Consider the following 16,713-nt stretch of genomic DNA (forward strand, 5'->3'; position numbering starts at 1 on the left):
ATATGGTTAAAATAAAAACTCATTTGAGTTGTGAAAACTTTATAACTCATTCTTAACCATATGTTTTTAATTAATGTTTATATCTTGTGGTTCATAATTAAAGTTAAAATGTAAATATAAATATAACTTTTTTTCTCGTCTGAAAACATATATAAAAGTTTGTAAAAATTATTAAAAAATAGCAAAACAAATTTTTTTTTTTATTTTTCGAGGTTTTGTATTAAATGTTACAACATATATATATTGTGTGTCCAAAAAAAATGATATTACATAGGGTTTTTACGGGTTTTCACAACTCAAGTGGGTTTTCATTTTATACTTCCCATATATATATATATATATATATATATATATATATATATATATATATTTTAAGATGCTAAGGTTCTCCCTGTAAGAGTGACTCACCGACTAAAATGAGAATAAATGCCACCCAATGGGTCAATTGGAGCTTTTGTCCAAATCCAGAGACCCCCTGACCATGCCAAAAATAATAAGAAATATATAAATAAAATGTATTTGTTTACTAACTTTAAAGTGTTCTACCCGTTATTACACAATCTGGTAATTTATTTTCCTCATAATGTTAAAAGTTTTTTTCAGACATGACTTGCCAAAACTTTTTGGATAAACTTCGGAAAAGAAGTATAGGGATGAAAATAAATTAAACATAAATGGGAAAGAAAACATGCGTGGAAATCGTCCCAAACCCACCTATTTGTGGGTGCTCAAACCATGAGAAGTGGTAGAAGTAATATTCGAATTTACTTCTTCTCAAATAGGGGAATCAAGTGCTAAGCCATATATGCACAAAATTTATAGTTTAACCCCAAGGGAGAAAATAGACAACCACCCAACTCACTCTTATATCTTTGCAATAAACTAAAAGGTTAAAACCTAATGGAGGATAGAAAAGGAAAAGTTCTAATATACAAGGTCAATATAGACATTAAAGCTTTACAAATAAAGTCACTGGATGACCCAAAGTAACAGTATAACCTCCTTCCTCTCCACTCCACCTTTATAAATAAATTAAGTCTCCCTTGATGTACCCACCTTAAACCACCCACTTGTCACCAAACAACAACACCTCTTCCAACCATGATGAAACCTCAAACTCGTATCGACGATCAGATGGTTCTTATCTCCCAATATTATCCTGGGATTTATGACCAACTCATACCCGAACAAGGTTTGAACTAATTTACAATAATATTTTTGATTGTTTTGTGTTATATACATTTGTGTGATTAAATTAAATTGAATTGTAATACTGATCTCTAGGAGAAGTTGCGAAACCGCGAAGAAGGCGAAAGAAGAACAAAACAGATGCTAACGGCAGTGGGTTGAGGAAGAGGAAGCTGAGTGATGAGCAAGTGAGCATGCTTGAACAAAACTTTGGGGATGAGCACAAGCTGGAGTCCGAAAGAAAGGACCGGATCGCGTCTGAGCTCGGGCTTGACCCGCGCCAGGTGGCTGTCTGGTTTCAGAATCGGCGAGCTCGGTGGAAGAGCAAGAAGCTTGAGGAAGAGTACTCCAAGCTTAAATCTGAACATGATTCAACCGTTGTTGAAAAATGCAGACTTGAAACTGAGGTACCTTTTGTTTATTGTTTAAACAATCTTCACACACAAACGATATAGATACTTAATTAGCATATATCATTTAGTGTCACACATCGAATACAAATATTTAGAATAATTATAGTTACAGTTTTTAAAGTTATTCATTTTTTTAATATAATTATCAAGTAATAACGCCCTGTTTGCGGTGCGCGCATATATTATATATATGTGTGAACCCTCGGGTGGGCAAAAATGAAATTGCACTAATTTTGACGTTATTTTACTAATCTCATGAAAATAACGTTAAAAGTGACGGAAGGTTAATCAGGCATCATGTGGTGGCATTGATAGCCGAAAGACAAGGTACATGCACCAATTTACCGGTGTGCCGATGGTTGAGTGTTATGTGTCTTATGTCCAAGGCTTGATGCAAAACTACTTTCGAGCAAGGGGTCTCATTGGAAACAGCCTCTCTATTCCTACGAGATAGAGGTAAGACTGTCTACATCTTACCCTCCTCAAACCCCTACCATAGCTCTGCTATTGGTGGGATATACTGAGTACGATGATGATAATGATGAATTATCAAGTAATAGTAATTACTTTAGCTATATATTTTTATGTTTAGTTAGTTAATTTAATTTGAAACGGATACAACCACTATTCTTAATCTTTATTTGTTACTTGAATTGGTTTGTGCTACTTTAGACACGCCAATATTGTTTTTCAAGAACATATTTTTAAGAAAAATATAAATATAGAAAAATAAAAGAGTATGAATATGGCAGATGACTAATGGGTAGGTGCCAAGTGGCCCTAACAATAATTTTTTTTTAATCCAAAAATAAGCAAGACTAATTTGGAATTGGAAGTGCATGGCTCGAGGTTTGAAACAAAGTAACAGGAAACACCATGTGATTTTGACAAGAATAAGGAAACTTGAATCCCATTGGTCCAGCAAAAGATGTTATTATCACACAAGTGTTGATCCATAGTTTTTTAAGGTTGTTGACAGTATTTTTGGTGGAGTAGCACATGACACATCTCCCACGTGGGCCTTCATCTTCCAGAATACAACACCAATTTTCAAAACTATTAAAAAGTTCACTAAATTTAGATACTTTTAATAGTGTCCATAAATAAGAAACTCATCTTTATAACATATGTACGGGTTATGAGTGACATTTTAGAAAATAAACCTAATCATCAAGCATGACACAGGTCTTAAAGCTTAAGGAACGACTCTCAGAAGCGGAAAAGAAGATAAATCAACTAGTTGAGCGGTCTGAAGGGATATGGAGCACAAGCCCGAGTTCGTCATTCTCTATGGATGCAATAGAGGCACCATTGTTTGGAGGATTTGGGATGGAAGGATTTGAAGATGCATTTTATTTGCAAGAAACTAGCTATATACAGGGAGGAATGGACTGGCTTAATATCTAATTAATTAGGGGAAATGTAATTAAATAATTTTAGAATTCTAGTCTTGTAGATAGTAACATCTAATGTACATCTTTTATCCTAGCTTTATGGTTAATGCTTATGGTGCTATTGAATACTTAATAGTCCTTTGAGTCAATTGAAAATTAACACTAGTAGCTAGGTTGTTATGAACATTTTCTTTCAAGTTGATTGCACGAAGGCCATTATGGTCATTTGATTGTTAAAATATGCATGCAAGTCCATGCATATTGCATGGTCATTTGATCGTTGAAAGAACTAACTCTGGCTTATATGATCAAACTAGAAATGGTTCATAAAAACCTAAAGACACTCAATATTGACTTTTTAAAGTTTCCTTAATTCATTAAAGATTTATTTAAGACTCAATTACTCAAATTGATCTTTTGAAAAATATGTTGATGGCTATTTTGATTATATATTTAGTCAAATGATAGGAAAATTTCCAAAATAGCCTTTTTTAAAGAGAAGATTTCTAAAGTAGCCATTTTTTTCTCAAAATAATTTAAGATTTGGACTGAGAATACGCATTGGAAAAAGATAATAATAATGAGGGACCAGTCCAAATTCTGAAGGAAAGTAACGTAGTAGACGGGATATTGGAAAATAATGAAGTTAAAGTTCAAATTATTTTGTAATCTTGGAGCAAAAGTCCAAACTTTTCCAAAACTTTTTCTTTTAAAAAACCGTCTTGAGAGACTGGTTTTTTATGACTCATACCTCTCCCGTCCATATTTTCAAATTCTTGGAAAAATATATTTTTTACAATTATACCCCCTAAACCCCCACCACCATCACCAACGCCATCGGCCCAACCCCATCACCACCACCGTCACTATCACCATAGCCGCTTCCACCACCGCTGCACCCATCACCGTTGCACCATAGCGCTGTCGCCCTCACCCCATCACCACCACCGGATGATTGCTCCCAAAATCCCACCAAACACAACACCACCGGCTCCGATACTGAGCAAGAAGTTATTCATCGACGGAGTCACACCGGACGCCGCCTGTGCCACCTTCGGAACCACCATGGACGCCGTTACAACTGCCGCAGCCAACGCCGTGACAATAGTGGGTTGAAGAAGGAGGTTGTGGGTGGGAGAGTGGTCTTGTGGGTCAATGGCATGCCCATAGAAACAGCCGGTGGTGGTGATGGGGTGGGGGCGACGGCGGCTATGGTGCAGCGGTGATGGGTGCAGCGGTGGTGGAGGCGGCTATGGTGGTAGTGACGGTGGTGGTGATGGGGTTGGGCCGAAGGCGTCGGTCATGGTGGTGGTTCAAGGTGGTGCCGGTGGTTTAGGGGTATAATTGTAAAAAATATATTTTTTCAAGAATTTGAAAATATGGACGGGAGAGGTAGGAAACATAAAAAATCAGTCTCTCAAAACGGTTTTTTAAAAGAAAAAGTTTTGGAAAAATTTGGACTTTTGTTCCAAGATTACAAAATAATTTGAACTTTAACTTCATTATTTTCTAATATCCCGTCTGCTACATTACTTTCCTTTAGAATTTGGACTGGTCCCTTATTATTATTATCTTTTCCTAATACGTCTTTTCAGTCCAAATCTTAAATTATTTTAAAAAAAAAAGGACTGTTTTAGAAATCTTACCTCTAAAAAAAGCTATTTTGGGAATTTTCCCGTCAAATGATTGTTTCACGTCATTATCCCCCAAAGTAAAATGTCTTGTTATAACCTATCCCAAGTTGACAACTAAACTGCAAGATGGGGCCAAACGAAAATAATGAACGGCTGATATTCTTGTTTATGGATAATCTTGCCTTTTAAATGTTTTTATGATTCTAGATGATGACATGAAACATGCATAATTGGAAACCCATTTATGGGCTGTATTTTAGATGGAATCCTACAACATAAACCATAAAATGTCGCACGTTTTTTTAAGGTAAATTCATTAAAAGGAAAATGAAGTCACTTGCAAACAGTAAGAACTAAGAAACCCAAAAGGGTATATGAGACTAACTATTTGTGAAGGAAGGCAGCCGAAGTTGTGGTGGTGGGGTGGATTGGCGTGCGGTAAGTAGTGATGAACTGATGGAGATGAAGATATGTTGTAATGAAAAACACATATGTTCGGGTAAAAGATCAAAATTATTAATAATAATACTAAAGAGACTATTTTGCCCTTGAGTCAACAAATAAAATTCGTGGAGTTAACAATTTGAATGTAATTAGCAACAAGTAGGAAACCTGGATGGTTCATATGCGAAAAAGAACCTTTTTGGATGAAATTTGTAATATTGACTAAACCTCACGAACTATTTTGGCATTTTACTCTAAATTTTAGTACAAGACCCCCCCCCCCTAACCTAGGCCCACCACCTGCAAAAATGTATGTTTTTTGTAGTCCTTGTGAAAAAACTCTGTAGGACAACCGTTCAAAAAACAAAACCAATAATTTTATTAATCATAATCCAGATTACATAAACAGGAAATGGAGAACACATTAAAGAAGCCAAATTACAAAAATATTAGAAGGAAATAACAAAGCGAGAAACATGGAGACTTAGGCACGTGTAAAACACGTTCCTCTTAAAACAGATTTTGAGCCACCCAGGTGAACCCACCTGTCTTCCAGGGTACAACAGCCGTAGCAGAAAGTACTGTCGGGATTAGCCTAACACCTGAACTATAACTGAAACAAGAGCGCATAAGATCAAAAAGTTAGGAAATACTTTTGGTTGTGTGTGAGATTGCATGAACAAAATTACTCTCTCAAAATTTTAGCCAAGAACCTATGGTAATATATATAGATGAGCCATGTCCCAACCAAAGGTCTTGAGTTAGTACACCATTAACTATAAGAGTTAATTTATAATTTGAGTGCAACACTTATGAGACTTGAATAACTCAATTAACTCTTGTAACTCATCGATTTCTCATTCAAATATAGTTACATTTAGTAATAATAATTACATTACAATAATTGTTATACTAAAATTTCCAACAATCCCCCACATGAATGGAGATCTATCCGTACACCCAAGTGTCAAATATATATTTACAGTGGCTGAGTGTGTAGGAGAAGTAAGTGTTCCCTTTGAACATTCTTTTGTGAAATATACTTTGTCTCCTATCGGTTAGTAGACGCGATGTCTTTGAACCAACCCTTTTGACGTAGACGCTATTATATTTCACACAACACTCTTCCTACCCTGGTTAACCCTTCATTTTTGTGTTCATTTTGGTCATGGAACACTAGCCTGGTTCTACGAGAACTCAAGGATTTGCGCCCCCCATAAATCCATTCGAAGCAACCTCTTTTCTCTCTCACATAGCGGTGTTTAACGAATCGAATTTTGAATATTCGAATCGAATTATTCGAATTTTAAAATTTTGAAGCAGGATACGAATTCGAAATAGATTCGACAAATTCAATTCGAATTCGAATCGATTCGAATTCAGTTAAAAAAATATATTTCATTTTCCAAACCACTATAAATTTGAGTTTTTTTAATAAGAAGTACAACTCTATAAAATAAATAAATCGTTTAAAGTTATCACATCCTAATTATTTAAAATGGTGATGCTCAACTACATTAATTATTAACCAAAAAGATGAACTTTCAATTTTTAATCTCTATAACTCAAAAGATTTATGTAGTTTATCTTTTCATAAGTATGTAAATATAATAAAAATAAAATGTATTGAATTTGAATTTTAAATTGAATCGAATTTAAAATAATAAATTCGTATTTGATTACTAAAATCGAGTTCGAACCGAATAGAATTAGAATGATTGAAAATCGGATTTGAACCTTCAAATTCGAATGCGAGTCAAATCGAATTTCGAGTTATTTGTAACACCCCATAAATTAAGTCATTTTTTTTACAATCACTAGACATGATTTCTTTATGTTAATTCCCTCTAGATTAAAACTCGTCAAGTTTAATCACGATGAGTATAGAATAAGCCCATATATGCACGATACATTGCATAAAAGTAATTTATTTTTTAATTAAATTACTCGAACTTACGGAACTTGTTCGACAGTCGTTGGGGATATTTTCAAAACGACTCGAACATATATTTAAACTAGCCAGGAGGTTCTATCTTACACAATTTTATTTATAAATATATTTTTTTATTAAATATGGATAATGAATACGAAACAATTCTTCTGAGTGTTTATTGTTATTAGCTTATCGAACTATTATTGATTAGTCTATGGGCTTGTAAGCTCATATATTGGTAAAATACATATATGTATAGAGTTATCTATCATATGTTTAATATATAAGCATCACATATTATCATTAAGTTAACTAATCTATCTCTATTACATTTTAATAAGCCTGTGAATTTAAATGATAAATAAAAATATAATAATAAGAACAAATGAACAAATGTTACACGTGATCTTGTAAGTGTCAAAAAAGAAATACCAAACTCTTATAATTACCATACACAAAATCATTGTCACCCCTTCCATCATGATTTGACTCGACGGACATATATCCCAAACAACTTCTCTTGTCAAAATTTTCAGAGTTTATCTTGACACTCCATCACATGCATGACCATGCATGACCTCATTTAGTTTCATATCTTGAGAACCATGCCTTTGATTCTTTATAATAAACCAACTACAAAAATTATCAAACACCTCTAGGTCTCTGCTCTTCTTTTGCGAGACCCCACACCCTCTAACTTTTCTTCAAATTTCAAACATATCAATACACTCAGCCTCACCTATTATCTTATCTTCTGTAATACTCTAATGTAGAAGCCATGCATGCTAGTATTCACGTTATAAGATAAATCAAGATAACACACAAAATACATCAACAACTTGGTCTCTCTCTGTTCTTCGTGCTACGATCATCAAGATAACCCACACTCCCATTTGTTAGCAGTAGTTGCAGTCCCATCACCTCACAACACCATCAGTACCACCGCTATGCCAACTTCACCGGCCGCAACCATCTGTTCTATCTCTCACGATAGCAGTTCCACCACCCTGTCACCCTCTACAGTACCACCGTACAACCACCCCTCTCCACCGCAGTGCATCACCTGGAGCCACCTCATCATCCGTCACATTTCTCTCACTATCACCTCATGCTCACTCTCCTTATTAATAGCCACCATCAACCGCCACCTCCATCACCAGTATACTACCACCACCAACACACCACTCACCATCAGAGCATCACCTAGTCATTGCTTTAAAGCCTACCCGAGACACCGCTACGGTCCACTATTAGACCCGAACCCGGCCTGAAACGCTCTTCGGCCTCTTTCCTTATATCGAGCGCGCGGGCCCGTTAGCTGTTTTCAATATAAAGAAAGGAAAAGGAACGTTAAGTTGGTGGGCCGACCATTATGAAGTGACAAATAGCTCAAGTTTTATTGTTTCATCATCGTAAACGAATCTGAACCTTAGAGCACTGTGAGCTAATTCCATTCTAAAACTATCTTTACATGTTTATAAAGAGCGTTTATGCTAGCTCTAACACCCAACGATCAAAATACTAACTAATATGTTTAATGATGCTAAAACTTAAGCTTAAACGTGATAAATATGAGTTTGGTTAAGGATTTGAAAAGGTTTAGAAAACTTTGAGTCAAAAGCATGCTAAAAATGATCATGGTGTTTACATACTAGTTAAATGGGTTCTTTGAAATAAGTGGTGATTATGAAAGATAAACTTAGATTGTGTTTACAAAGTCTTAAAATAGTGCGTGGCGAATCTGGCTCATTCGCTAGGCCTGTATAGCGAATGAGACATCGTCTCCTATATATACCCATGTATCTTTATGTTAATAAACAGTTCTGATTTATTTCTAAATTCCTCTCGTTACGCTGCCGAATTTCTCTCTCAATACACACACTGATTTTAATCAATCAACAATAGATCGTATCACAAGACTAGATCCAAATGAGCATGAATCATGATGATCATCACATGGTTTCTCAAGTGGTATAAGAGCTTATGTAAGTCTGTTTGATCGATTCGTTGAACTTGATTTGGTTATTTGAACGTGTTTGAGACTAAATTGATTGAATAAACTGTACGGACCTTAACGAACTGAAAACTAATCGATTAAGAATAATTGGATTGATTATTGAAGTTAATATGATTCAAGGTTTGTTTATATGAATTGATATTAGGACTGGAATGAATGAATTGAACTGTGATGTTCAATTTGATTGGAGATCAGGTGTCAACAGTAGTTTGAATGTGTTCATTTTGACTTTAGTTAGTCAAAATTAATCATCTGGTTGACTGATTTGTGGTTTTATTGTGTGACGAATGTGTTCGGAATTGGTCTGGAATGATTGTGGCGAGACTGCGAGCGATTTGATGTTGTTTTGGCGTTGAATTGATAAGGATTTGGTTTGGTTAAGAATATTGGTTTTGAGTTTGAAGATATGAGCTAAATCGTTAATTTCTTCAGCTTGGATGAGTTCATTCGCTATTGATCTTGAGTTTATCGCTAGGCGGTTATAATTGTGTTATAGCTGCTCTAACGGCTCATTCGCTATTGATTTCACTCATTCGTTGTCTTCATCTCATTCCTTACCTCCATTCATTACTTAACTCATTCGCCATACTATCATTCGTTACTTTCAATCATAATTCTTATTCGTCATTCTCATTCTCATTTGTTATAGTTTCTTATTCGCTAGAGTTCATTCTCTAAACCTTTTATATTCTTCACTCATTCGTTATTTTCATTCTCTGCTCATTCACTATCACCATTTCAAAGTTTTGTTCATTTTGATCCCTAAACTTTCATATTTTGTCAAGATGAACCCAAAATTTCAAAATGAAAAATTATTATGCCCTTGCTTCTCAGAACTCTCTCATGCAAATGATGTTGGATTATGATACAGAAATTGGTTCTCATGCAAAGACCCCGAAGCTTAACATTCTTAATGATTTCCAGAAATGGGAATTACGATTCAGATCTCACTTGGGAGTATTTGATCCAGATAGTATTCAAACATTAGAAAATACATATATGACACCAGTTATTGATGCACCTGTTCTTGTTCAAACTCTCAAACCGGCTGGAGAAATGACTGTTACTAAGAAGAAAGCAATAATGTTTCAAATGGACATAATAATAATAATAATAATAATAATAATAATAATAATAATAATAATCATCCACCTTAGGCCTCTCAATCCGAACACCATCAGTGGATGCAAAATGCCCAGCCCACTTTCTGGCCTAACCCCTGCCCATATCCAACTTACCCTCGGCCCACACACATAGCAAGCAATCAACATTCTGGCACTGATATACTTGGCTCAAGACCCCACCAGGCGTATACAGCGGCCTATGCTCCAACCAGAATCGTACAAGCCCTCAATACTATATCACTCAACCCACCTAAGCAAGGCCTTGAGCCCGGTGCCCTATACGGGATGTTGGATTTACTCATAAACACAGTTCTAAACATCAGAGTAAATTAAAACTTGCGCGGAATAATAAAACTTCAACCATTTGTTATAAAAGTCTAAAGTCTTTCAAATAATGTTAACACTTTGTCTTTCAAATTCCAAATATAAAACATCACATGACTCTCTCTTCTTCTGATACCAGTCTCTATTCTTCAATGCACGTGTCCCTCCTCAAGCTAGTTGTTTCATTCTACTCACATGCGCTTATACTAAAAGTCAGATACTCACATTCTAGTCACAGGTTAATCTTACACATTTATCTTACATATTCGTATCCATAGATACTATTCTTTCCTTTACCATGTACTTGCTTTCTTACTTCTCACATACACCTTGTTTACTCTTTCATATACGTATATTTACTCTTACACATTCTTACATATTCATACAATTATTACTTTGTTTTACTCTTACATATACATATACTTAGTCTTACACATTCTTACATAATCATGCAATTATTCATACTGTCTTGCACAGATATTATAAGGGTCTGCTGCCCTAACTCTTGCACAGATATTCTAAGGGTCTGCCGCCCTAACTCTTTCACAGATATTATGAGGGTCTGCCGCCCTAATTCTTGCACCGATGTCATAGAGTCGGCCACTCTATTCTTACCCACGTATTAGAAGTGTCTGCGACCCTGACTCTTACATTATACTCTTACTTGGCTCTTACAATCACATATAATTAAGCAATTTAAATACACATGACAAATTTTCACAAACGTTCTTTCATTATTTGCAATGGTTATTCACACTCATCATATATATATATGTGTGTGTGTGTGTGTGTGCGCGCACACACACACACACATCTAGTCTTACAAGTATGTACACAGCCCCGAAAACATTCAAAGAGAAGGGGCTAGAACTCACCTGGATCCGGTTCCTTTATGAGCTTATGGTCACACCTCTTCTTAGGCAGGGCACGGATAACTGTTTAACAAGTTACAATCGTTACTTGACTACTTATAATTAAATCATTTTCTAGGTTAGTGATGTCCTTAACGAATGGGGGTCCGGGGGCAGCGCCCCTGGTAGCGGGGTCTAGGGGCAACAGCCCCTAGAAGGGTCTAAGGGGCAGAGCCCCTGGCTAGGGTCGAGCTTCGTTAACAATTTTATTTTCGTTAAGAAAGCTTCATTAAAATTCATCAGAAAACTGACTTTTCATTATTTGATCTAAGTCCATTTTAATCGAATTTTAAACCAATCGAGTTGAGGTTCTAAGTAGTTGAGTTGAGCCAACTAATCGAGTCGAGTTTCTAAGTAGTCGAGTTGAGCCAACTAATCGAGTCGAGTCTACTAATCGAGTCGAGTCAATCCAATCGAGCCGAGTCATCCTATTCGACTCGGTTCGTTCCAATCTTGTCGAGTATACCATTCTGCTTGATTTGAATACTTGTTTTCCGTGCCTTTCCATTCTGGTCACTTCCTTACGTCCTAGTGGCGGATCCAGGAATTTTCGCCAGAGTGGGCACCAAATAGATCGGGTGAAAAATGGGTCGGGTCAAACATATTTGGAGTCCTGTAGCGGCATGAACTTTTGTGAGCATGAGAGAATAAATTGATAGTTTAAATGCATCCATTTAAAAATTATATATATATATGTGTCTGGGTGTGTGTACGCGCGCGTGCACGGCACGCATGTGTGTGTCACCTTTAACTATTATAGGTCAAGCACCATTGTCATTGTTACAACCTTTAGTGACGAAGATTACAAAATACTTTATATTTTACTACCATATTGACAATAGTTTATATTGATTGGAGTGTCACAAATTATCTTTTCAAAAAAAAAAAAACTTTTTCACATATATTAATAACAATATTTTTCTTTTTGAAGAAACTAAAATTATTTATCTAACCAAATAACATTGTTATAAAATTGTAAAGTAAATCATAATAAGAGAAAGTTCATTCCTAAATGCTATTAATATATTAAACTAAAAATGACAAAAACAAAACTGTGAAGTCCTCAGTCATGAAATTGAGAGACGGTATGTTTGATGTGCAATTCCTTAATTACTAGAATAATAAAAACAATATAATAAAATAAAACAGGGGCTTTTAATTAAATAAAAAAGCCTTTTAATTAAATAATAGTGGGCAATTTAAGTTTGCACTTTCCATCTTCCCCGTTCTTAGTTCAACAGCATCACCGGACCGCCGTCACAGGTGAACACCTCCCTATAAATCCGACGATGTCAGTAATTGAAGGTGGGCACCGACTGGCAGTCGGACGGTGGGCAACATCTCATTGTTGAGGCATAATATACTAAAATGTACCTGCAAACGCGACACTCCGGTAGACGGACGGTGGGCTCCAGCCCACCGTAGTCATGCAATGGATCCACCTCTGCTTACGTCCCGTTATGCCTGTTTTACAACGAGTTCTGGGCTGTAACAACTTCATTCTCTTGCTTTAACAAGGTTCGAACACCACTAGTTCTTCCCGACTTAACCCAACAACTTGTTTACCAAAAGTTTATGTTTTTCTTACCCTATAAGGCCCGATTTGCCTTAGTATCAGATCTTAAAACAATCCGACATCAAAATCCTAACCTTTACGTTAAGAACATGCCTTACGGGTTTTGGTTGGTTTGGATCTGGACCAACACGTGAATCTAGACGTGTTTCTTGTTGTTTGATGATGTTTGAACACGAAATCTCCTTAGTTTCTCTTGGACCTCGGTTCTGGATGAGAGAAAAGAGTGTTTGTGTGTGTTTTTTGAGTGTGTGTATCGAGGCAAAGGTGATGGAATGAGAAACTAACAGTTTTAGGGAGGTTTAAGGAGTTTAAATACTCCAAGCCCACGGACCTTAGGCCCGTAACCACTCCCAAGTCCATGTCTTATTCCTAATCCTACCACTTAATCTCATTATTATTTAACATACTTAAATAATGACACATTTTAATAGTAAAACTTTCTTTATTTTTATTTCCAAACGACGGATGTTACACATAGACACTGGAGCTACCTCGCACATAACCAACAATCCGGGTAATTTCCAAACTCTTTTTAATAGTGGCATTTTACATAATATTATTCTTGGTAACGGTACCACCATTCCGGTTAATGCGCAAAGCAATGAAATCTTACCACCTTCTTATTCACCCCTAAAACTTAATGATGTCATTCATGCACCCAAATTAATTAAAAACCTCATTTATGTCCGACGCTAAACTATTGATAATTGGATTTCTATTGAATTTGATCCTTTTGGTTTTCGTGTGAAGGATTTCAAGACCCAAATCCCTATTCTCCGATGCCACGGCATTTGATGTGCTAAGAGTACTTATAAAATTATGAACTAAATTTACGCTAAACTAGACATTAATTAATAATTTTCAACTCTTAACTTAACAAAAACTACTAATCGACAAGTGAACCATTCGACTCTAATACAGCTAAGTAAGTCCGTATATTGAGCCCACGAAACTCTTTAAATTACGTTAGCTAGCTAATTAGACTCAACTAAACTGACAAGACTATTTGTTTATATGTTTTAAGGGGGGGTTTTTGTTTAAAATACTAAAATTAAACTATTTATTAAAACAAATTTAAGAAATGTAACGCCCGTTAATTCCAGTTTCAAGAATTAAAGCTTGTAGAGTATGTATAATTCTCGGGATTTATCCGACGTTTCTCGGAAGCCTTTGCGTCATCTCGGTACGTTAAACCATTTAACTTTCTTTCCATTTTGCCTTATACTTCAATTTGGAGGGACTTGGATGTAATTTTTGTTTGTATATCATAAAACAAAACAAACCCTAACCCTAACTCCTACCAGCAGCCGATCGCAGCAGCTACAGCCTTTCCACCTCGTTTTGCGTGCAATCAGCCACCGTCCGGCCGTCCAAACTTCAATTCCAGGTCGGTATTATACGTATACAACTCTTTTTCACCCTAATTCATCCTTATGGCGCTTATTGGTAGTTAAGATTGAGTTTTGATGATAACAGCTTGCTGACAGATTCGTATACGTTTATTGTAGGGTCTGTAACGCGATGTTAATCCACTGTTTTTGATCGATTCTTGATTCCATGATGTTCTACTTTGAGTCTAGTTTCCAGAAAGGTATAATACTTAATTTTTGGATGAGATTTGAATAGTTTTTTATGAATTTATAAAATTGAGTGTCAAAGCTGATGCGGGATGACGGATTCTGGTCTGTCTTCCCGACATCATAATCTTTTTTCGAAAAGTCTAAATTAGTTGGTTCCACATCTGGAAGTTAATATTTTGAGTTAGGAATCAAACCCAATTGGAATCGTTTAATTTGGCTGGGTAATGAATTTTATAAAAATAAAACAATTTTGTTGCGCAGCTGAAATAGCTGCACATACCTTTCTGTGTTGGAAGAATTTTTATGATTTTTGTGTCCACTAGAAAAATATAATAAATTTTTTTTTATAAACTTAAGATATTTATGCAACACTGGTAAAAATTTAATAATTTAATTCCATGGTTTTCCTATGTAATAAAATACATCTTTGCATGCTAAAATCTGCATGTTATATTCGTATTGATCGATAAGTTCGTTTTAGGCTTAACCGGTGGCTGCCCTTTCTCGCATCTTTCGGGGCTGTTATAATTGAAGTTCATGCTCCGTCAACTTCCTAGGTATGTCACTTACAACATACTAAAATTTCTTGGCCAATGGAGGTGTTTAGGTCGGTCAATCGATTTTAGTTCGAAAATTAGGGTTTATCGGGTGTAGAATTGTAAATTGTTGAGTTTGATGCGTTAATCGGTTGGATGACCAACCGAATCAGTTTGCATGGCCCTAGGGGAGTCTAAGGGCTGTGGGAAAATTATATTTTTGATACTCGGGGCTGTTTTGGTTGGTGATTGGTCAATCGAGTCGGCGGTGCGCGAATTTTCGTTTAAATGTTAAATTGAAAGTTGTAAAAAGGAACCGTCAACCCTATCAACTCGGGTGACATAATTATGATGTAAGAAAAGGTTAAGATGGGAATTTAGTCCATTTGGGGCTGATTTGTTTGACAATTGATTTTAAGATTTATTACGCACGTATTCGACTCGATTTGATTACAGGCGGGTGAGTTGTGCATCATGGTTAGCCCCGGCCATAATCGTATGATGGATTTGGTTAGTTGAAGGGTTTTAGGGATGAGGTAAAGTAATTGGGTTTGGGTTGGGCCTGGGGCCAAGTTGTTGGGCCTGGGGCCAAGTTGTTGGGCCTTGGGCCAAAGTAGTTGGGCCTTGGGCCAAGTTGTTGGGCTTGGGCGGCCCATTAGGCAATTGTGTCCTTGCGGTTTAGTTTAGTAACGCGTTGTGTATAATTTACAGGCCCTTGCTTGTGATTGTGCACTTAGGGATTTCCTAGCTCGTTGCAGGTGTTCGATTGATTCAGGTGAGTTCATGATGCCCTTTTTACTCTTTTACGTTTTGGGCTAGCATACACACCGAAATACAATTTTAAACGATTTTACTCGTTACAATGATTTGAATAGTTTTATATGGTCTCACTCGTGATGGTGCATTTTGAAAGCTATATTTGAATTATTTTATATGCCTTAGGATATTTTAGACTCGTTCATGGTCTTGTGTCCTTAAGGTTACATACACTATTGATGGTCTAAACTCGAGGACGTTAGCAGACTTGGTAGTAATTGAATATGAGTAGACCTATCTACTTAATTCCCGTATGGGATGATATATATATATATATATATATATATATATATATTTATGTAGGAATATATATATGTATGTATATATGGAGGTATGTATGTACGTATGAGGATGTGTACCTTATAGCCTACGATTGTGTAATGATATTTAGTTTCTCGTGACTAAGAATGATGTATGTAGGCTTATTGATGTGTGTGTGCATGGTGATTCAAGGCCGGGTCAAATATATTACTCGGGTTGTACCCGTGGTGGAGAGGCCCGTGTGAAGTGATCATCATTTTAGCGGGTCAAATATATTACATGGGTTTTAAAATCCCGTGGTGAAGAGGCCCGTTGATGTTGAGCTGTGATCGGGTCAAATATATTACTTGGGGAAGACCCGGGGTGAGGAGGCCCGTATTACGTGCTTGGATGTAAGAGCCGGGATCGGGTCAAATATATTACTCGGGTTGCACATGTGGTGAAGAGGCATGTACCCCGTGCTTGGATGTATGAGCTGAGATTGGGTCAAATATATTACTCGGGTTGTACCCGTGGTGGAGAGGCCTGTATCTCGTGCTCGGATGTATAAGCTGTGACAGAG

At 36.2% G+C, this 16,713-nt stretch overlaps 1 protein-coding gene across 1 annotated transcript; it reads left to right on the forward strand.

Moving 5' to 3' along the window:
* Window positions 1-1,101: 1,101 nt before the first annotated feature.
* Window positions 1,102-3,085, forward strand: LOC143569820 (homeobox-leucine zipper protein ATHB-40-like). The gene is made up of 3 exons (XM_077055638.1): window positions 1,102-1,192; window positions 1,285-1,595; window positions 2,787-3,085. The coding sequence occupies exons 1-3, from the start codon at window positions 1,102-1,104 to the stop codon at window positions 3,006-3,008; spliced, it is 624 nt and encodes a 207-aa protein (XP_076911753.1). The 3' UTR covers window positions 3,009-3,085.
* Window positions 3,086-16,713: the final 13,628 nt, after the last annotated feature.

This window comes from Bidens hawaiensis, unplaced genomic scaffold (assembly GCF_021521415.1).
Source record: "Bidens hawaiensis isolate Kalapana, Puna unplaced genomic scaffold, B.hawaiensis_p1.1 tig00024654_1, whole genome shotgun sequence".
NCBI lineage: Eukaryota > Viridiplantae > Streptophyta > Magnoliopsida > Asterales > Asteraceae > Bidens > Bidens hawaiensis.

Excerpts from the sequence above, each read along its gene's own strand:
- LOC143569820 (XM_077055638.1), top strand. The coding sequence starts at position 1,102 with ATGATGAAACCTCAAACTCGTATCGACGATCAGATGGTTCTTATCTCC. Across the intron at positions 1,193-1,284 it reads CCAACTCATACCCGAACAAG|GAGAAGTTGCGAAACCGCGA; the intron begins GTTTGAACTAAT and ends ACTGATCTCTAG. Across the intron at positions 1,596-2,786 it reads AATGCAGACTTGAAACTGAG|GTCTTAAAGCTTAAGGAACG; the intron begins GTACCTTTTGTT and ends AGCATGACACAG.